Source organism: Jaculus jaculus, chromosome 7 (assembly GCF_020740685.1).
Source record: "Jaculus jaculus isolate mJacJac1 chromosome 7, mJacJac1.mat.Y.cur, whole genome shotgun sequence".
Taxonomy (NCBI): domain Eukaryota; kingdom Metazoa; phylum Chordata; class Mammalia; order Rodentia; family Dipodidae; genus Jaculus; species Jaculus jaculus.
Genome location: NC_059108.1, coordinates 121,559,238 through 121,581,672, shown reverse-complemented (window position 1 = coordinate 121,581,672; position 22,435 = coordinate 121,559,238). Strand labels below are relative to the sequence as shown.

At 33.7% G+C, this 22,435-nt stretch overlaps 1 protein-coding gene across 10 annotated transcripts in view; it reads right to left on the bottom strand.

Moving 5' to 3' along the window:
- Positions 1 to 22,435, bottom strand: part of Gphn (gephyrin) — a 450,651-nt gene that overhangs the window by 159,687 nt on the left and 268,529 nt on the right. For 4 of the 10 annotated variants that reach the window (XM_045154682.1, XM_045154684.1, XM_045154686.1 and 1 more), the window contains 2 exons: positions 9,609 to 9,665; positions 7,422 to 7,493 (listed from right to left, as the gene is read on the bottom strand). The exons of 2 other annotated variants lie outside the window; for them this stretch is intronic. In XM_045154682.1, coding sequence (XP_045010617.1) covers positions 7,422 to 7,493; positions 9,609 to 9,665 — 129 coding nt within the window. The remainder of the gene's footprint in view (positions 1 to 7,421; positions 7,494 to 9,608; positions 9,666 to 22,435) is intronic. 4 more of the 10 variants (XM_045154685.1, XM_045154687.1, XM_045154689.1 and 1 more) reach the window with 1 other exon arrangement.

Below are 22,435 nucleotides of genomic sequence, written 5' to 3'. Positions count from 1 at the left end.
CTTTTGTTGAAAAATTCCAACAGAGACGAGAGACGACACCCTGATTAGACAGATGATGAAGAGAGATGCTCATTTAGGAAGCAGGATACTAGACTGTTTTTCCTATGGTACCATACTGATAGTCATTGATTTAACATTACAAAATGACACAAGAAGCTGTTTTTAACCTGAATGCATATCTTCATACGATTTCCAAAAAGTCCTTTCGCAGTATTCTGATTTCCTGTCTGAGCCCATTTTCAGTATCAATGAACAATTGACTTTTTCTTCCTGTTTCTTCATAAATGTCAGTAGTAATCCAATAGAATTACAAACTTTTTTCCATATTTATCTTTTAGCAAGATATTTCATTTTCCCCCCTTTTGGTTCTTCTTTGTTTTTCTCTCTGTCCTTCTGTCTCTTGTCCCTCCTTTCTTCTCTCCTTTCTTCCAGGCAGAATCTGAAGCTGGATGGGAACTGGATATATAGCACAGTCTGGCTTTGAACACGTAATCTTTGTGTTTCAGCATTCCTAATCCTAGTCTTATACAGGTGTGTGCCACTAGACTCAGTTCATTAATTGATATATTTTGGAATAGCTATTGTTGATATTTTAAACAATTTTTTTATACTTAAAATCATGTTTAACCTTCCTAACATCACTGATATCTACATCCTGTCACAGCTGTCACTGAACTCTTCAGTTCAAGTAATCATCTTGCTTAAGTCTACTTAGTAACTGGGACTGAGTACTTGGGTACCACTGAACCAGAATAACCTTTCTTACCTTGAATTGGAGATTTTCTAGCCTATGCTTAATTTCTAAGTTGTTATGCCACCACATTTGAATACGTGGCCTCTTCTTTTCATTAGGTTTTAGCATGGCATGTGGATTGAAATAGTTATGTATACATTCTCTAGTTACAAACTTTGCATGAAGTTATAGAATAAAAAGAGTGAAGAACTAGAAAAATGAGAAACAATTGTATTATCAGATACTTCTTTTACCCTGATTCTAGCAATTAGCACAGCAGAATATATAGTTGCCCAATACTGAATGAATATTGAAACTTTTTCATCTATAACATGAATTTTCAAAACCTTTTAAGCTTATTTTCATGAAGATTTGTAATAAAAAGTATTATTGCCACTTATGCTTTGAAGCAATTCTGAAAATTTTCAACTCTTCATATAAACAAATGAAGCATATTTTCAACCATACATATCTGATTTTCTATAGCAAGATACAAACATTGTTCAAACTTGTGAATCTTGTCATCATTTTTCTTAGTTCTCCATTCACTATTACTAAGGAAGTTTATTTGACAAATAGATGTATTATTAGCATATCACTTTTGTATTAAAGTCAATTCTGAGAAGGGCAATTCTTTGTTGAGCATCAAACACCACAGATGTCACCTCCATTTTAAATGATGTCTTAAAGGTACAGGATGAGATTTTTCTTTTTGTTTGAAGCATACGATACAACTTCCTTATTTTTTAGTAAAAGTGAAATCTTAGAATCGTTTTTCACATTAAGGGAATTCTAATAAAGTGAAAAATAGCAAAATCAGTCTTTTTTTCCAAAGGAATTATTCTAAAACAGATTTACTATCATCTTCATCATTATTATCAACTAGCAATGCTTACGACGGATCATGTAGAAAAGTGTCAAGTGTTACATAATTATTGTAAGTAAAATGGTAAACATCAAATACATAAATAATAAGAAAAAGTCTAAGTCAAAGTATCAAACAGGACAACGTAAGTAGCTTATACAACAGTTTACATATAAGGATCAAAAACAATGATATTAGCCTAACAAAGTAACTTTACAAACTGACAGTTTCTTAAAGCCCAATGACTGTTCTAAGAACTAATGTTCCAGCTGTTCATCTGCTCAATAAAAAGTTGACTAATTCAGTGCAAATAATTTTTACATTTCACCATTTTAAATGTAATTCTATACATATATAATATTAAAGTATGATATAGCATGTCAGGGCATCCTTTCCACTAGTGTTAAATTTCCTGTGGAGGGCATAAGATTTTAATTGGGGTCAGATAAGCAGTAAACTCTGAAAAGTGATCATGGGTTTTAAAAGAAATATATTCACTACAACGTCATGAAATATTGAACAGAAAAATCAATGTGTACAGTAAAAATACTAAAAATGTTTAGGCAAATAGCAGCATACATTCTAAATCCTTACAAGGAGAACCCCAGATCTGTGGGTTCACTGTGTTTTTTTTTTTTTTTTTATGTGCGTGTGTGTGTGTGTGCATGCGCATGTGTGTGTGTGTGCACGTACGTGAGCATGAGTGTTTGAGTTGCTGGGGATATACGAAAAGCCTAATTAAATAATGTGAAACATGAGGATAAAAATGTAAAGATAGATCACTTTAAGATTGCTATCTTAAACAATCAAGATAATTAGAAATATAAGCAGCTTTTTTTTTCAAGCTCTAAAATGATATTTCACATGTTCTATTGTAACAATTTCTGTGTCAAAGTTATTTTCATGAGCTAGTCAGTTACAGCAGGACTCAGCCGCTTTTTCTAAAGGTCAGAGAGCAATTATTTTAGTTCTTCTGAGCCACATAATCTTTGCTTCAACTATTCAAATATCTGTTGTAGTTCAAAAGCTACTGAAGATTGAATAAGCATGTCCACATCTCAATAAAATGTTGTTTTTGAACTTAACATACTGTCTTACAAATAACTGGGACCCTACATACATGACGTAGTTGTAAAATCCTGAGTCACAGAACTCAATGAATATATATGTGCAACCCCCACAAAGATAAAAGGCGCTGACTAATTAAAAAATGTAACAAATACCAATCACAAAAGATCATCTAATTCATTACTTATATTGGCCTTCTTTTTTGAAACTCAGGAAACAAATTGCTTATAAATCACACTCTAAAAGGCTTATTACTTTATGCCTTGATTCAGACATACAGGCACACCCCCACCCCAAAACTAAAGGGTGCTGATTATCACAAAACATAATAGCTACTTAGAACATAGGCTAGAATACAAATACCAGTCATAAAAGTCCCATCCCAAAGTCAACTAATTCATTACTTATATTGGCCTCATTTCCTACCAGCTCTATTTCAAAATTCATGAAATAAACTGTTTATAAATCATAAGAATTCTCTGAAAGGTTTATTATTTTATGACTTCATTCTTATGTATGGGTGATCAGTACAACCCTCACCCAAAATAAAAGTTACTAGTAATAATAATATGATAAAGTGATAGAACTAAGGCTGGAATACAAGATTAAAGACTCCCCTAAAGGCACCAAACTCATTCCTAATATAGTGGTCTTCCTTCCTACCAGCCATATTTTGGAATTCAGGATATAAATTGCTTAAAATCACTCTCTAAAAGGCTTATCACTTGATGACTTGAATCATATATTTTTCTTAATACAAATTGAAAACATGGTCTCATTTTAGTTGATAACCCTCTCCTTTGACTGTTTTTACTTCAAATACCATTCCTTCCTTTACTTACGAGAGAATAGCAAGCACTTGTTACTAATTATATTCTATTTTGTCATCTATGTCTTAGTTTAACTTGTGTGCCAATAATCTGTGTTCATAAGTCAAATCCCCTGTTTTCTGACGCCTTTAAAATTTAAGAAATTTGGTCAATCAAAACTATCTGAATGTATTTGTATATTTGAGTAGAAATTTATTAGCATATTACAAAGTGCATAATAGGTAGGAATACAAAATTTTGGCTGATGTGTACTTGTACCTTCCTTGTATCTGTATTCACAGTCACTTTTCTACTATGTTTTCCTGAGTATTAAAATATTCAGACGCTCCAGGGTCCAACTGCTTCTCAGCTAAGTAAGTTCATCATCAAAAATTTACCTTGACTATTACATCCTGTTTTCCTATTCTTTTTTTTAAAAAAAAATATTTTATTTTTATTTACTTGAGAGAGAGAATGAGGGAGGGCGGGAGGGAGAGAGAGAAAATGGGTACAACAGGGCCTCTAGGCACCGCAAACGAGCTCAAGATGCATGTGCCATCTTGTGCATGTGGCTTACGAGGGCTCTGGGGAATTGAACCGAGGTCCTTTGGCTTTGCAGGCAAGGGACTTAACCACTAAGCCATCTTTCCAGCCCCTGTTTTCTTACCTTTTTTTTTTTTTTTTTTTTTTTTGGTTTTCAAGGTAGGGTTTTGCTCTAGCCCAGGCTAACCTGGAATTCATTATGTACTTTCAGGGTGGCCTTGAACTCACAGCGATCCTTCTACCTCTGCCTCCCAAGTGCTGGGATGACAGGTGTGCGCCACTACGCCTGGCTTGTTTTCCTATTCGTAATGTCAGCACTGCTGTTCAGTCATGTGCATTACTTTTAATACTTTCCCTACTTGGTTAATACATTTGATCAAATGGAATATTAAGATTTTCCTTATGTGGCTGTATAAATCTGTGGATTAGTAGTATATTTTGAATTTAATTAGGCAAATTCTGATAATTATTAACAATAATTCTATTATAATTTTAATTGTTACAATTCCTTTTAGGATTAATAATATTATTGTTTAGTACAATCTAGAGAACAAGATGATGAAAGAATCTAATACTCCCAGCCTTTTCTTTTTAGTTATTTGCTCATGTGTGTGCATGCACTAGGGTCTCTTGCCACTGAAAGGTAATACCCACCTGGCTTTATGTGGGCAGCTGGAAGATTAAATGTAGGCTTGCAAGCTTTGCAAGCAAACACCGTTCATTGCTGAACCATTTTTCTAGCCCTCACATTTGGCTTTTTCTGAAGATGTGTCAATGTAGGATATTCTTATTTGAGAAATAATATTTAATATTATTCCAAAAATTTTAGGACTTATCCAAGACTGTACTTTCTGAAAAATCATACAACATATGCATTATATTAACTTAAGTATTCATGATTTAATTAAATCCTTATTCTACACATCTGAAATATGTGTCCACCTTTTCCAACTATTAAATAAAGTATCTAATTGGAAACAAGGATTTTAACCTTTTGCCTTATGGAAATATCCTGCAGGGGTCCAATGAATTAGGAAGTTAAGTGAATTTTTGCTCTGTGTGATCACCTACAACAAATGTCCAGAAAATAGAATGGTTGCTATTTTGCAATTTACTTTATTTAGAATTTTTTTTTTTTTTCAAGGAAGGGTATTGCTCTAGCCCCGGGCAGACCTGGGATTCACTATATCGTCTCCAGGTGGCCTCAAACTCATGGAAATCCTCCTACCTCTGTCTCTTAAGTGCTAGGATTAAAGGCATGCACCACAACACCTGCCTCACTTTACTTTATTTTAGGAAGAAAATCTGCTTAATTTAGTTTATGTTTCCTGTAATAACTTTATTTTTCTTTAAACAACAATTCTGTGAAATGCTAGGCATATTTTTCAGTGTGCTTAGGTAAAAGGAATTTGCTTGTTTGCTCAGCTAACCTCTGTAGAGGGTAAGATACAATTTTCTTTTAATCATTTTTTATAGTTTATAATATCTGGTAGCTACTAAGATCCTTCAAATTATGCTGTTTATATTTAATCTTTTAAGAAAAAATGGTGATAGAACAATATGCTTTGGAGTAAAAGAAAACAAAAAAATGAACATTTTGAGATTAGGCATTATGGAGCAATATAGTAGTAGAATGATAGAAAATAGAGTAGAAAAATACAGAGCAATATAATTCAATTTTGAAAGTAAAAAAATTAATTTTATATCAGCTCCCTACTATATAGACTTTAGCAAGTATCAACTTTGTAGTATTAGTGTGACTGAAAGAAAAATATCACTTCTCTTGATAGGTTAGGGAAGAGTATAAATATAAGTAAATATGTATATGTATCTAGCTATCTATCTATATATATATGCACACACACATATTGGAATATTTTTATCATTTGCTAGAGTAGTATTTGTTATGTTCAAACTGGTTTAGTTATAAAATTCACAGTAGTTTCTTTTAAAATTTTATTTATTTGAGACAGGAAAAAGAGAAGAAGAGAGGGGGGAGGGAAGAGGCAGACACACAGAAAATGAGTATGGGTGCTCCAGTGCTTCCTGCCACTGCAAACAAACTCCAAATGCAGTGCCACTTAGTACATCTGGCTTTACTTGGATACTGGGGAATCAAACTTGGGTCCTTAGGTTTTGCAGGCAAGCGCCTTCACCTGCTGAGCCAACTCTCTAGCCCCACAGTGAAGTTTTTATACTGGTAACAGTGTTAACAGATTATAGAGACTAAGAGTGAAAGATTCTCTTAGGTCTTTAAGAATATACACAGTGAAGAAGGACTGGAACAAAGAATAAAGCACAGAAATGAGATTATTAATATCTTTAAAAAATTTATTGGTTGACAATAATGACACTGTACTTTAGTAGTCAGAAATTATATATGTATGTGTGTGAATATTTTTCCAAAGAGGCTGAGGTAGTAGAGAATTACAGTATCCTTAACTTTTGACTCTTAATGACAAAATTATTATAGCAGTATGAATTAAAGAATGGCAAATATCTTGTGAGAAATCAAGAGCTAGAATAATAGGAACATTTTTAGAAGCTCTAGAAATGGTAGGTCAGGTTAAGCCATAAATTCATTAAAGTAATTTAATTTCATTCTGTCCTATTTATATCACACATTATTTCGAAGACTTCTACTTTTCTTGAAAAGATGCATTTAATGAGTAGGCCAGGCACTCTAAAATTTGAACTAATCTGTTATAAGAATATAGTTGTTAGTATTGACTGTATGATGTATACATGATTTTGAGTGGCTAAAAGTCATATTTTTTTCAGAGATCTCTTGTGTATATGAAACTTGAGGCCACACACTTGTAAAATGTAACATGGAGACATTCTGGGTGACGACATTTGTTAACTTTCTTATTTTTTAAAGACAACATGACATAGTTATTTGCAAAGAATTTAAGTTTAGTGATGTATACTAACTTAGAATAAATGCATCTGTTGGCTAGTTATCTATGATACTCTAACATTGATCATATTCCTTGAAAACTGAAATTGAGTCATCATGATGTCAGTAATTTATAATCTCACGGACACATCCAACAATGGACAAAGGACATAGTTAATGGATAAGCTCCAAGTAGAAGCTTCATGGTGGTATTCTCAAAAATATACCATTACATAAGAAATGCCGATTTTTAAAGGGAAGTTTTTATGTTTCATTGGGCCAAAATATTATTCAATTAACTACAATGTTGGTCATGTGACTTAGATTCTGTATACTGCCAACTTAATCTTTCTTTTGTAAATATGAGAGTGAATTAACTGCTAGAAATAAAAAAGAAGGGAGACAGAAAGTAGAAAAGATGAGATGAGAGGACAAACCAATCAGATTTGGAATTACCAGTCAGTAGACGTTTAAGGGGGAAAAAATCACCAAGTGAAATCGTACATGCACTCTGAGAGAGTGTCCTTTCACATTGCCTTCTAGGTGATCTCTGAGCTCCTCCAGCTTTCCATGGAGCTACATGTAAACATCAGAAAACGAATTGAAAAGGCAACTTGTTTCATTTTCAGTTTTTTAAAAAAATAAGATCATAGCATTATACATTTCTTACTGCCTTTGGCAAACATTTCAAACCATCACATTTTTTTTTTATAACACAGAATACATTTTTAACAAACATGTGACTAGGAAGCTAACATTTAATTTTGTTCCATCACAGTATATTTACCTTCCAAAGTATCACTGAAATTAAATACTATAACTAGTCTTATAATCCCTTGGAGAGTCACTTTAAAATTTCTACTTGATAGAAACACAGAATAAAAAAATTTAAAGACTAGGAAACTTGTCTTTCTTTCCATACATTTTGATCTAAGGGTGCACTCATGTTGTGAACTCAACTGAACAAACTATAAAATGCATTTATTTCTTAAGCATATATATGTGTATATAATACCATATAAATACTTAGAATAAGCATATATTATAACTTTAAGTTCTATATAGCCAAAGGTTGAACTTTAGTTACACACACATATACACACAAACATGCATACACAGTCACTCACACATGTCTTTTAGTTAATCTCTGGTGCTGCAGTAATGTATGCCATTTTAAAGTTTAGCTTACCATCATTAATTTTCAAAAAATTATATTGTACTTTACCTTCTTAGTTGGGTTTGTATCATAATATATAGTCCAAATCACTATGGGATTCATTGTCTCTTAGAGACAAAGGTAAAATACCTCAGAGGGAGACAGTGAGGAATGCTACTAGAACGTCGCCACATTTTACTGACTGAATAATGTTAAGTTTCCTAATTTTTGAAACAGGCATACAACTAACCCTTCACATCCCTCTGATTGTCCTTGGTGATGTAACATTTTACTACAATAGCTACTCACTATAAAGTAGTGTTACAAAACAGAGAGGATGGCTTTTCTTGAATAAAGAACACAAATGTACACTCACTCATCCATGTGTACTTGTGTGCACAGACATTCAAATAAATAAACAACAAAAAACTAAAACTAAGAAAGAAAAGTCAAGGAAAGGAAAAGTACAGAAGTTTGTGTTTAATAAATAAAATCAAAATAAATCAGAACTATAAAAATTTTGAGATGAGTTATTATTAGGCCTTAATGTAGTTAATGAATTCTGTGATATCTCAGTGCACTGAATTTTCTGGCATTATGAGTAATTTCATAGTTGCTATTGCTATAAGGGCAAATGGGATTGAGATACATACATAAAAGTGGTTAATTTTAATTCTGCACTTTTTAAAGTTCAACATCTTTACTAACTTGTATTTATGGTGGCAGCATTAAAAATAACCAGTGATTATGTCTATATTTCTTCAGGGCAAAAATTTATTTACCATTTCTTGTGATTAAATGTTAAGAGTACTGAATGCCCAAGATATATTGACCAGGTGGTATTTAACCACTAACAAATGGGACAACAAATAAGAAATCTTTAAGGGCATATTAGAAGATTATATATAAAAAAGGGCAAAGATTTAGATATATGTTTCTGTCTACTGTTACAGTAAATTTTAAACTTAAAGAATGGTATTAAGGGTGCATAAATACTGTTAACTACATGGGGCCCATTATACTAACATCATAAAAAATGGCTTTCTAGTTCTTAAGATTATGGATATTCAATACATGTTATTAACTCAAAATAATTTTACTCTGCAGTGAATTACAACTGGTAATGACACTAAAATAATGTTAACAATTTTTACAAAATAAGTTAAAAGGGGAGGTGACATTCTGAAAATAGATTTTCTGTTGAAGAGGAACTTAACACACAATCAATGACATCATTCAGAGGAACGGTTTACCCTAGAATCCGCAATCACAGGCACTTGTAATGAGGCAGTTGCCTCTTCTTGTTTGCGGTGCCTTACAAAGCTAGTTATTTGGCAGTTTGCCTTCAGCTGGTTGCTCTATGTGTAGCTGAAACAAAAAAAAAAACATGACCCAACAGCCAATAAAAATATTAAAATAAGAAAATGGGATGGTGAAAAATGGAAAAGCCCCCTTCCTCCCACCACCCTCCAAAAAGGAAGAAGTGTAGGCTATAGACGATATCTTGCCAAAAAAAATGTTAGAAACATATTTACTTTGAGGGATCCAACTCTACTAGCAACTCCTTTGCTTTCATCCGGCCGTCTAATTTGCTACAATGAGGGAAGATGGGTAAAAAAGACAGAATAAAGAAAAAGTGAACTTAAATTTTTTTCTACACATTAGTAAGCAATACATGCAAAATATCACTTGACTAAGGTACCTCTTAATAAGTCCAAGGAAGTAACTAACCCAGAAACTACCTATGACATGCTCTGCAATAGGCCTCTAGAATCCAGTTTTGGACACGTCACTATTCCTGAGATGAGGAAATTGGCACTTACTTTTGGTTATCTTGGGGACTTCTGATGAAGCAGTATCTGGAGTAGTGTTACATTTGCATTTGGCTTACAAAAAACAAAGAATTACAAATATACCTATGCACTTCTTCTCTTTCAGTGGTTAAATGTTTATTCCATTGTAATACTAGAAAACATCAACGGTATGACAAGAACGTGAGTGTTCTTTAAGTGAAAAGATCCGTCCTGACAAGCATCATTCGTATTCGGTGACAGTGAGGCTCCTGTGCTTGCCAATCCAAGCCTGGAAGCTGTTCAGCTGTCACTGTGATTCCCAATTAAACAATCGTGCTGCCCAACCAGAAAATTTTAATGCCAGACCAATGCTAGATATAGTCATTCCTTTGAAGCTTTTTGTTATTTCATTCAAACTTTCTCTCAAATAAATAACAGGAAATAAAAGCCTGGCGTGGTGATGCACGCTTACAAATTAGCACTTAGGAGACTGGGGAAAAGAGAATTACAAGTTCATTGCCACACTAGGGTCCACAGGGAAACTGTATCAATAAATAAATAAATAATAAATAATAAATGAAAAGGGAAACCGAAAGTAAATGTTATTTTAAATTTTGTTTCATATCACTATTTATATGATTAAGGAAGATTTGTAAAACAAAGTGGTTTTACAAGTGAGGTATTTTCTTTTAAACAGTGCTCTAATAACTGATGTTTTAATAAAAGAAAGGTAATCTACACAAACAAGGAAACAACAATCAAAATAAAAATTCCTCAAACAAAGGTTGGGTGGGGAAACATCAGACTAATTCCTATATTCCTGAATCTCACATGGAAAATGATGGCCTCCATCCAGATCAGTGAAGGCCAACTTACTGTGATAGTCCTTGTGTTGGGAGATATAACCATTCAACTGTCCATGATTCCAAATTCCTAATGGTAGTCCTTAGGGAGGTAACGTATCTGACCATATTATAGACTTTTGGTTCCTAGAAGCATGATATAGATTATCCTTTCTCTTTTTATGTCTCTAATATAATAGCTAAGGATGTTGCTAAGGAATACTGAGAAAATAAGATTTCTTCTTTGTAGAAGAGAGCATTTTTATACATGTGTTGTATTAACTTGTATCTTTAAATGATTCAAATAGGTTTCACTAATTCTTTAGCATTAACTGTTATAGCTAAAAGGCAAATTATAGCTTTTCACTTTTCTTAGTGAAATACAATGGTCAAATTTGGAAATAATGGAGAGGACCTCCCAATGGAAAGTGAATTTAGAGTCAGTTCATAATATCTACTTTGTCTTTAAAAAATCTTGTGTGTGTGTGTGTGTGTGTGTGTGTGTGTGTGTCTGCAGGTGGACATGTATCATAGCATGCATGTGTAGACCAGAGAACATCCCTGAGTAACGGGCCTCACCTTCTACCTTGTTTGAGGCAGGATCACTTTGTTCACTGCTATGCATAGCAAGCTGGCTAGCCAATTACCTCTGGAGTTCTCCTGCCTCATATCCCCCTGTAGGAGGGATGAGATTACTGACACTTGCTATGCATCTGGCTTTTTACATGAGTTCTGGATATATATACTCAGGTACTCCTACTGCCTACTGAGTGCTTGGCCCACTGAGCGCTCCCCAGCCTTCTATTCTACAGTCTTGAATCACAGAGAATGCCTTTTCCCAACTTAAGTGAAGACTCATATTGTCTGGATTACATAGACAGTCTTGGTAGTTTCCTATAAAAAAATGTAGAGTTTTAATGCCTTACATTGCTTTCAATAACTTTTAGAAAGTAAAGATTTTCAGATCCATCATATAGTAACTAGTGAACACCATTCTCTTACTAGGCTTGGAAACAAGCTGATGCTTATGAATGGATGGGTATGTGTATATATAAATGTGTATATCTATCTTTCTACGTAGAAAAATTATTTTGTTTTTGAGATAGGATCTTAATATGTCATATAGGTTGGAACTGAACAGGCTGGCCTACAATTTACAATCCTGTTGCCTCAGTCTCCTGAGTGCTAAGATTATGTGTGTGCTATTATGCCTGCATTTATAGAATGATTTTTACCTTTTACTATATTTATATATCAGAGAAATGTTTTCTATGTCATTTTAGTTCCAAATGCAAGTACAAGTACAGAAATTAAATAGACTAAAGGCTGATTTAACCAGACTTTTGGGAGCAGTTTGTCAATGTTTGATATTAACTTTATGACCACGTCTTTTGAAACCATTAGAAAAGAAATATATTTTAGAGAACTAATGCTATTTTCAAAGCTTGGAATTGTTGCAATTTAAGTATGCTATTTGTGTTCCTGAAACAGATAATAACACTAATACTCAATATTGAAAGACTTCTAAAACAATTAGTCTTTATAAAATTCAAGGGCTGGAGAGATGGCTTTATGGTCAAGGTGTTTGCCTGAAAAGTCTAATGATCTGGGTTTGATTCTGAGTAGCCACATCAAGCCAGGTGCCCAAAGTGGATGCATCTAGAGTTCGTTTACAGTGGCTATGGGCCCTGAAGTGCCCAATTTCATTCATATTTCCTCTCTGCATACAAATAAAAAATATTTTTAAAAAAAATCAAGGAATACATTTTAAAGTAATGTCTCCATGTATTCTAGTCAATTTGAAAAAGACTGTGTGCATGTGCCACAATGCGAACGTGAAGTCAGAGGACAGCCTCGGGTGTTATTCCTCGCCTTCCACCTTGTTTTGAAGCAGGGCCTCTAGTTTACTGCTGCATTTGCTAACTTGTTAGTCCACAAGCTTCTAGGTAATTCTTCTGTATCAGCCTCCTGTCTCCCTACAGATGTACTGGGATCAAATATATTTGTGCTACAGCTATATGTGGGTTCTGAGGATCCAAACTCAGCTAGTCACACATGCATGGAAAGCACTTTATCCACTGAATGATCTCCCAAGCCCTAGTCTAGTCAACTTTAATGGTCACTTGTAATGGAGTAAGACAAAATAAATTCTCAGCTAGTCCAAATGTTTATAATTTAATAATTAAAAAGGAATTATACAAGACTAACATTTAGATATTAATTGACTTTTCATTGTAACTCCAAGGGCTTCATATTGATAGCTAGTTTCATATTACTTTCTTTTTCATACTAATTTTCTGTAAGGCCAAACCTCTATAAGTGGATAAAAGAGGTTAAACTACAAAATGCTTATATAGGTTAAATATCATTATTCAAAATCCTTGGGTACAAATGTGTTTACAAGATTGGAATGTTCTGGATTATGGAGTACTTGCATAGACTACTGGTTGCACATTGCTAATACTGAAATCCAAAATATTTCAAAATCTTAAACATTTGGAGTGTCAATCACTTAAAATATTTTTGACTTTGGAGTATTCTGTATTTAGGGCCTTTAGATTATGGACACTCAACCTAGCCTCTCTGATAATCTATTCTGGATAAATTTCTATAATCAGAAGACTGGCTAGAACAAAACTTTTTGGTTCTACTCTCTCTCTTCTGTCTGTGTATGCTATATAAACACCACAGTTGAAGGCAATGAACACCCTTTGTTTGAAGAGTTAGGCACATTAACATTCCTTAGTATGAAGATAAATACATCCCAGCTCGTTGTAGCACTGGCAATTATAATTGAAAAACAGTGATAAATTTGATTGCAATGTGTTGCTTTAAGATTTTAAGAACATTTCTATTGAGGGTACTTTTTTTTCCCTATGTGTATCTTACTGCATGTATTTCTTTATGAAATAACACCTTCTACTCTTCAATTATCCTACTGATTTTTCTGCAGGATTAAAGAATTCTTTGATTCTGACAAAAGTTTTGTAAAAATTTTATTGTCAAATCAGATCCACTATGAGCCACTTGAAGGTAGGGTTAAGAAAACTCTCAACTGCTGTATCCTCAAATCATAGTATGGTATTTGATATATGATATACACTCAAAATTCATTAAATAATTTGCTGAATTAATACGTCTTCTATTAAATTAATGTAAAATGAATAGCTGATAATTCTGAAAGTTTGGGCCAAACAAATATGACTAATTTTAGAATGTGCATCCTTTTTTCCCCCTTTGAGGCAAGGTCTCATTCTAGTCCAGGCTGACTGGGTACTCACTCTGAAGTCCCAGGCTGGCCTTGAGCTCATAGTGATTTTCCTGCCTGTCTCCCCAGTGCTGGGATTAAAGGCATGCATCACCATGCTTGGCCCATATCCTTTCAAAATATGAAGATCTAAGAAATGTTTAGTTACAAATTTTAACATAATCAATGGTACAGGGGCCTGAATGCTCAAGTAGTGTCCAATTCTTTCAAAGTCCACTTTATTCCTCCCTGGATTAACAAACTGGCACCCATTTGGTATTATGGAATATAAGAAATGCAGGAAGGAGAGGGCCATTGAGTTTGCAACATGGTCTTGTGTTTTGGAAATGGCCATGGGCAGTGTGAAGCAGGTTTGCTGGATACCTGCATGGAGACTTGTAGGGCCATGATGATGAACCATGGATTGCCGGGGAGACTCAGTGTAGATGCCACAACCACGAGATGGCTGCCAAGGAGAGCTGCTGGTCCCAGATGAAGTTTTCCAGGACTGTGAGTAGCCTAGCTGGAGGGGTGGAATTGGAACTCCAGAAATCTCTTGCTGGTTAGAATTATTGGACTTAGAAACTTGTTACTGGCTAGAGTTGTTGGACTTGGAACAATGGAATTTGATGTTTGCCCTGTATTGGTTGAATATTTCTTTTGCTACGCCCAATGCCATTTTTTTTTTTTTCAGTGTGAGTGCTTATTCTGTATCATTATGGCTTTTCTTTTCTTTTCTTTTTTTTTTTTTTTTTGGTATTATGGCTCAGTTAAAAGATCTCAGATTATGGGATTCTTTGAACATCATTAGGATTGATAAAAACTGTGGGGACTTCTAAAGCTTGACTGAATGCGTTACATTTTACATTATGGATTGGATGGTTATCAGTTTATGGGGGCCAGGGACAGATTGTGGTTGTTTGATTTGGGTATCCCCCATAAACTTAGGTGTTCTGAATGTCAAGTTCACAGCTGATGGAGATTTGGGAATTAATGACTCTTGGAGACGTATTGTTGGGGGTGGACTTATGGGTATTATAGCCAGCTTCCCCTTGCCAATGTTTGGCATACTCTCCTGTTACTATTGTCCATCTGATGTTAGCAATGTCCACCCTCTGTTCATGCCATCGTTTTCCCTGCCATCATGGAGCTTCTCCTTGAGTTTGGGCCAAAATAAACCTTCTTTTTCCCTCAAGCTGCTGTTGGTTGGATGTTTTCTGCCAGCAATGTGAACTTGGCTGTAATACTTCCCTATCATACAATAGTGGGAACAAAACTCTAATGAGAAGTCAAAATTTCATTTAATAGAAACAAGTTCACAAAAATGAGAGAAATTTTAAGTGAAGTTAGAGCATTTTCAGTTGATATACTCAAATTTTATGTTCTAGCACAAAATATGGAAGCTTTAATAAATAAATGTAAAATCATCTATATTAATTGGAGATTAAGAAGGGTTAAAGGAATAATAACATTATTCAGTAGGAGTAAGAACTGGGCTAATGAAAAATGATTATAGAACTAGGAAGACATTAAAGGCTATTTTGTTTGATATCTAAATGTTACAAATATAGAAACTCAAGTCTATGAACTCTCATTATGCAGCTATAAAATGGCAGAGTAGAACTCATACTCAACAGTTGGTGACTCATAGTGTGATAATTTTACATATTTATGAAAAAATGTTAGTCTTTCAAATAACTTTGGGCCCATAATTTTTTTCTTTTTAATTTTTATTTTTTTCTCAATTTTTATTAACATTTCCCATGATTACAAAATATATCCCATGGTAATACCCTCCCCCCCCTTCCCCCTTTGAAATTCCATTCTCCATTATACTGGGCCCATAATTTTTAAAAAGTGTTAGTAAGTTACATAAATGAAAATGTTAAAAACCAGCATCTTTCAACATTTCATTTAACTTAATTCATAAAGATGCAAAAATCGACTACTTTTAGTATCCATGTAATTTATGGACCTAAAGTTTCTGCATGTACTTTCAATAAAACCAGAATTAACATAACTTGCTAAATTTTATTAAGGGGGATCTAAAATTAGCTAAAAACAGTTAGTTTTCAGAAGATAATTTACAACATTTAAAAACAAATCTAGGAAATAGAAAACAACTAAAGTATAGATTGGTGAAAAAGCTATTCTATATATGTTAACTAAAATATAAAAAAGTTCCAAATTTGTAAGATAAAGCATATTAAGGTTTATTTCTATGTGAATTGATTGAATAAAATGTTATAGACAGTTTAACGATAATCACTTGCATTTTGTGAGTGTATTTCTAGAGCTGTGATAAGTATTTTACATGTAGTTTTAAATTTAACACTTAAAATAATCTTAAGATGCAAAAATATCATGCTGCATTTTCACCCTATAGATAGTGAAGATTAGAGAGGTGAAGTTGTCTCTCAGAGCCATCCATGTAGGAAGTGACAGAGTTGGGGCTCACCACCAGGCTCGTCAGATTCCAGAACCTGTGCTCTTTCAGAGGGAAGCAAGGACTCTCCTGGGCGTATACCTGAGTCCAACTTCTGTTGCATTTTGGCAAAGAATCTGGAACTGGGGTAGCACGACAGATGCCTTGAAGTCAAGACCCAAACCAGGGTGCAAAAATGCAAATTCATCAAAAAATATTTTCTTTCAATGGAAGTATCTGAGAAAACACAGCAGTTAGGGGACTCAGATTGAACAGGACTGCAGAGAAAGGTTTTCACAGAGTTAACCTTGCAGATGTGCAAAGGCCACTTTCTGGTGTGCTAAAAGGGGTGTTAGATTATATTTCCAGTTGGCAGCAGAACCTGGTGTCATCCATTTGGTGCCCTGCTTGTAAGCATGACTAATGCAGGACTTACGATGTGACAGCAGTTTGTTCTAAGGTTCCAACCAGAATAAAAGTTGATGAGGTCTGGCAATGTGCAGGCAGGGTTGAATTTCCCACAGGGGGACTCTGAGAGGCCTCTGTGTGAACCTGTGAAGGTGAACTCTAAGTTGAAATGGAGGACTCAGGATATTGGACATGACAACAACATATACAATCTGTTGAGGAAAGTCACAGGCATCAAGTGGAGCTGGCTCAAAAGGGAGCCGATGCACGTGACAGATGACAGAGCTATAACTATTTGCCTACCCTAGCCTGTTGAAACCCAGATGATGCCACCAACAAGCCTCAGATGCCATACAAAGAGCTAACAGTCTTGGTATTTTCCCCTGTTGGATTTTGATCTTGCTATAACCTGTTCTTCTCTTGTTATCTTCCTATTCCTCTCCTTTGTAATGGGAATTTTTACTCTCTATTTTTTCATATTTAACTTTTAATTCTCTATAGGAACTTACAGCTAAGAATTTTGTCACACTGAGAAGAACTAATACAATAAAGTTAGCCAGGCATAGAAGTACACACATGTAATCAATCCCAGCATTTTGGATGAAGGAAAAGAAGGATTTTGATTACAGGGCCAGAAGGGAATACATAATAAGAAGTAAAACTGTCTAAAATAAAGCAAAATAAATAAGAAAATAAAACAACACTTTAAATAAGGCTCCTGGAAGCTGATCTTGGGATGGTACTCAGCATAGTTAACTTATTTTAAGCTCTAGTACAGTAGCATAAACTTTTTTTTTTTTTTTTTTGTTTTGTTTTTCGAGGTAAGGTTTCATCCTAGTTCAGGCTGACCTGGAATTCACTATGTAGTCTCAAGGTCACCTCCAACTCCTGGTGATCCTCCTACCTCTGCCTCCCAAGTGTTGGGATTAAAGACGTGCACTACCACGCCCGGCAATGGTATAAACATTAAAAAAAAACTATAAGGAGCCATCAAATTGACAAGAACAATCAATTATCACAAAGAATATTCCACTTAAATTACTATTATGTATAAAGCAGAAGTGACACCGAGATGAATGAAAAAACAGAAATTCATGTAAAATTCTGAAGGTAACTTGCAAACTTAAAATTGAGCTAATATATATTGTTACCATTATTAGCTGATCTGTTTTATCAAAATATGAATAATTCTACTATACTTAGTAGTGCCTGTCCAATTAGAATAAAAAATAAGGAAATAATAGAACCAAGTTTTATTTTGCTTTTCTATAAAATTAGAGTAAAGAATAAAAAGAAACATAATGTTATAAAGATGGAGAAACAGGACAATAATAAACTACAAACTAAATCAGTTACAGTAAATGAATAAAATAATTTGGCATGTCTAAAGAATGCCAGCTGAATATTTGTATGTCACTGCTAGTCCAGTATCATTAATCTAACTTTTTAGGAAATGATAAAAATTTGTTTTTTACTTGAAATCTCTTAATTTTTTCTTTTCCTCCCTCCCTCTCTCTCCCTCTATCTCCACCCTTTTTTTCTTGGTGCTGATGAGTGAATCCAGGACCTTGTATTGCTAAGCCAGTGTTCAATCATTGAGCCATATGACAGCCCCAACTTTCTCAAATTTTAAGTGTCCCAGACTAATTTTTAAAATGAGCCATTTCTGGCTGAAGAGATTGCTCAGTGGTTAAGATGCTTGCCTACAAAGCCTAATGACCTGGGTTTGATTCCCTAGCACTCATGTTAAATCCAGATGCACAATGTGGCACATGTATCTAGTTTTGTTTGCTAGAGACTCTGGCATGCCCATTCTCTCTCTCTCCTGGTCTTTCTCTGTTAATGAATGAATGAATGAATGAATGAATGAAATATTTAAAAAATGAGCCATTCCTGAAAATATGCTAAATAAAATTATGTGCCAAGAAGTAGTTTATTAATCAGAAGTGGACTTTGTATCCCAATTAGTTTTCAGGATATCCTAGGCTAGTGCTGGGTTGATAAACAACTTAAGAAGTAGTATCATACTGAAGTGAGTGCTGTTGGTTGAAAATCATAATTTTGAATCTTATATCTTTAAGACTTTTATGAAATCTTACATTATTTTGAGTAAAAGAGAAACAACTATTCTCTACCCAAGAATCAGTCTGAAACTCAGTAAGGATGAACTGTTATAATGCTTAAGCCTAGTACTGCTGGTCACTGGTATGAAGTATTAAATCTCTATGGTTGAGAACATTACTGTAACTGTTCCTATAAAAATATGGAAGAAGTAAGACTTGGCATACATCACTTTTGACCCACGGTATTAAGAAAAATGCTAGTTTTCCCATTTGATCATACTAGTGTTTAAGTATGGGATCCATGGTGGTTTCTGAGACACTTTCAGTAGTTCATTAGGTCAAATTATTTTCCTAATATTAGTAAGACATTATTTCCCCATACAGTGACATTTGCATTAAGGTTACAAAGCAATGTTGGGTTAATACTATAGTGTAAATCAAGAAAGAGTACCCAAATAGCATGAATAGTTACTTTAAGTTATTCACTGACATGTACTATTTTTTAAAAGCTAATTTCACTTAATATTATCCAAAATGAAACACTAAAAATTAAACTAATTAAAACATCACCCTTGATTAAGGTAAAATAAGAAATATCAATAAAATATTTTATATACCAAATAATGCTTTTTGTCATAAAACTACTATTCAACTATAACATTTTTAAGCTGAAGTAGCTAGTTTTTATAAGGAATGTAATATTTACTTGAAAAGAATCAAGGAATAGCTGAATATATTACTTAAGGACAGATGACAATATTTTCTGCTTGCTTGCTGATGATAAGTTTCTAACTTCTAAGCAAAATGAGAATTGAATTGAAAAAAATGTATATTTGCCACCATGAGCTTAGAGATGTTTTTCTTTTTTTAAGTTTAGAGACTTTATTAGATTAAGAGAAGGAAAGAGGAGATATTATGAAGAGCTGCCTGTGAGAAGGTAGGAAGGGTAAAGCCCACCCAGAGACCCAAGTTGAGATTATATATAGGTTCTGAATGGGGGAATCAATTTTAGGAAAAGGGGAGCTCATCCCTAGGAAGGGATTCAGACTGTTTAGGGAATAACAAATCTTGCCTTTAGGCAAGAGATAAGAATAATCCAGATCCTTAGAGCTTTTGATACTTTTAAGAGTTTTAGATGAGCTGAGTGATATACTAATAAACAAACTACGACAATATTTGGAAGAATTTGAACTTTCAAATGATTAATATATGTGTCCCAAAATCATGCCTGGGGAAAAATATTCATTCAAAGTACAACATAGGCAAATGAATTTAAAAAATTTTTTGACTAGAGTATGGAGTGTTCTTACAGGGGGCTGAAGATGCTGGATGTCAAGTAACCTTTAACAAACAATTATAAATTCTTAGTATGATAGTACAAACATCCACAATTACTAGAAAATGTTAATATTTATTTCATATATACGTATATATGTATTGTATGTGGGGGGTGGATTTGTTTCTTCATGTTCTTCAATGAAAATAACACCACAACAGATAATACAGAAGCAAATATGAGAATTCACATGTCTTCAATTAAACAGGCACTTGAAAGAAAAGTAAAACAAAATTATTTTTTCCAGTTTGCATATAATATATATTACATATATACTTGTTTTTGGAAAAATATGATTTATATTAACATGTAAAAGCTTTACTCTTGTTATTTTTAAGCCAATAGTAAGTAAATATAAAAAATTTTCTCAGCTTTAATTGTAGTTTAGAAAATATTGCCAGACATACCCATATTAACAGAGGCTATTTGGAATTATTTACCTCTTTAAGAGTTCGTATTCTAGAGACAACCTACTGTGAAATTATAAAATATGGTATTGAATTAATAATGTCATGTTTATAAAGAAAACCACATTGCTTTCAGATTATATATATTGCAAACACTGAGTTTAAAACAATATTTTAACTAGGGTAATATAAGATCTTTTTTTTTTTTGGTTTTTCAAGGTAGGGTCTCACTTTAGGTCAGGCTGACCTGGAATTCTCTATATAGTATCAGGGTGGCCTCGAACTCACAGTGACCCTCCTACCTCGCCTCCCGAGTGCTGGGATTAAAGGCGTGCGCCACCACGTCCGGCTAAGATCTTTTGGTCAAATGACACAAACTTAAAAAAAGAAGTTCTAATTGTGCATTTTGTTTAATGTAAGATTAGATTTTAGTCTTTAGCAAGAATATGTCCTTCATGTAAAATTATTTCAATAATATACCTTTAAATAACTAAATAATTTTAGTTCAGTTACATAGTAACAGTATTTGTCTTCTTTCTTTATAAGCATAACCACAATATTCTGGTAAATCTGGGCATAAAAGTCTTTTTTTCCTCCTGTCTTCATATATTTTTTTCTATTCTTTAAAGCCCAAAGGAAAATGTGACTATTCCATTTTTCACTGTCATAAAGCAAGGGGAGTAACATTTATTTCAGTAAGAATTCATTGTAAGAAAATGTCTGATATAAAAATATTTTCCTATAAACAATAACATATTGTGTTATTCCACAAAAAAAATTTGCCCACGAGAAAAAAATGTCAATCTATGAAGAACTGTTTAGAAAAGTTTATACATGGTTGTCTTCATTGGATTGTAAAGAGTGTTCAACAGAAAAAAGTCAAAGCAGTACATTATGCACAAAAACTTCTTCACATTACAGCTGAAGGATCTACATATGGATTAATGAACAATCAAGGATTTGCAGTTACAGTATATATAGAAGCTATTAATCTACAATATGTTTAATACTGTTCCTATCTAGAGAAATAATTGTACATATGTAAAGGACAGAAATTCTTTCAGCTTAACTCCTGTCCAGCAATAAAGCTTACAGTGGGAAAGGTTGAAACCTAGTTTTGAATCATAAATTGGTTATTTAAACATTATATTTTTTTAATATAGGGTCATGCTATATGACCCAGGATGGCACTGAATTCAAGATCCTCTTGCCTTAGCTTACCAAGTGCTGGTATTACAGGCCTGTGGCAACATGGCTATTATTACGCCCCTTCCCCCCCAGTGCTGAGAAGACATGCTAGGCAAGTCCTCTACCACTGACCTACACCACACAGCCAGTTTGAATTTTCACAAAAACTTAGTTGAGTGTTTCTGAAGATAGTTCCCCAAATATTCTGTACTCTAGTTGCTAACTTATTACATCTAAATGGTAGTTTCCTGCTTTATTTTTCTATTTCTCAAGGCTGGAGACATTGTCTACTTGCTCCCCACTGCTTTCCCAAACACTTATTTAAATAAATTAAGAAACTTGTTATGGTGACGGGGATTGCCAGTCTCAAACAGACACAAAGCTCATTAGTGTAAAGCAACTTGCCTAATGTAGTGTGGTCATTAAGTAGAGAAGCAAGTATTGTAATCCAGATCTTCTATTACCAGACCAAGTACTCTTTTGAATGCTGATCATTCGAGACTGAATGGTAATTCTGATATGAAGAAAATTCATTTGCACATATATTTCTGCACATGACAGATTGCATGCTTAATCTGAGACATATGTTTTCTATAGCTTTATTGGTATATACTGAATTATAAATATTACAAGCAAGATGTAGTAAATATAAG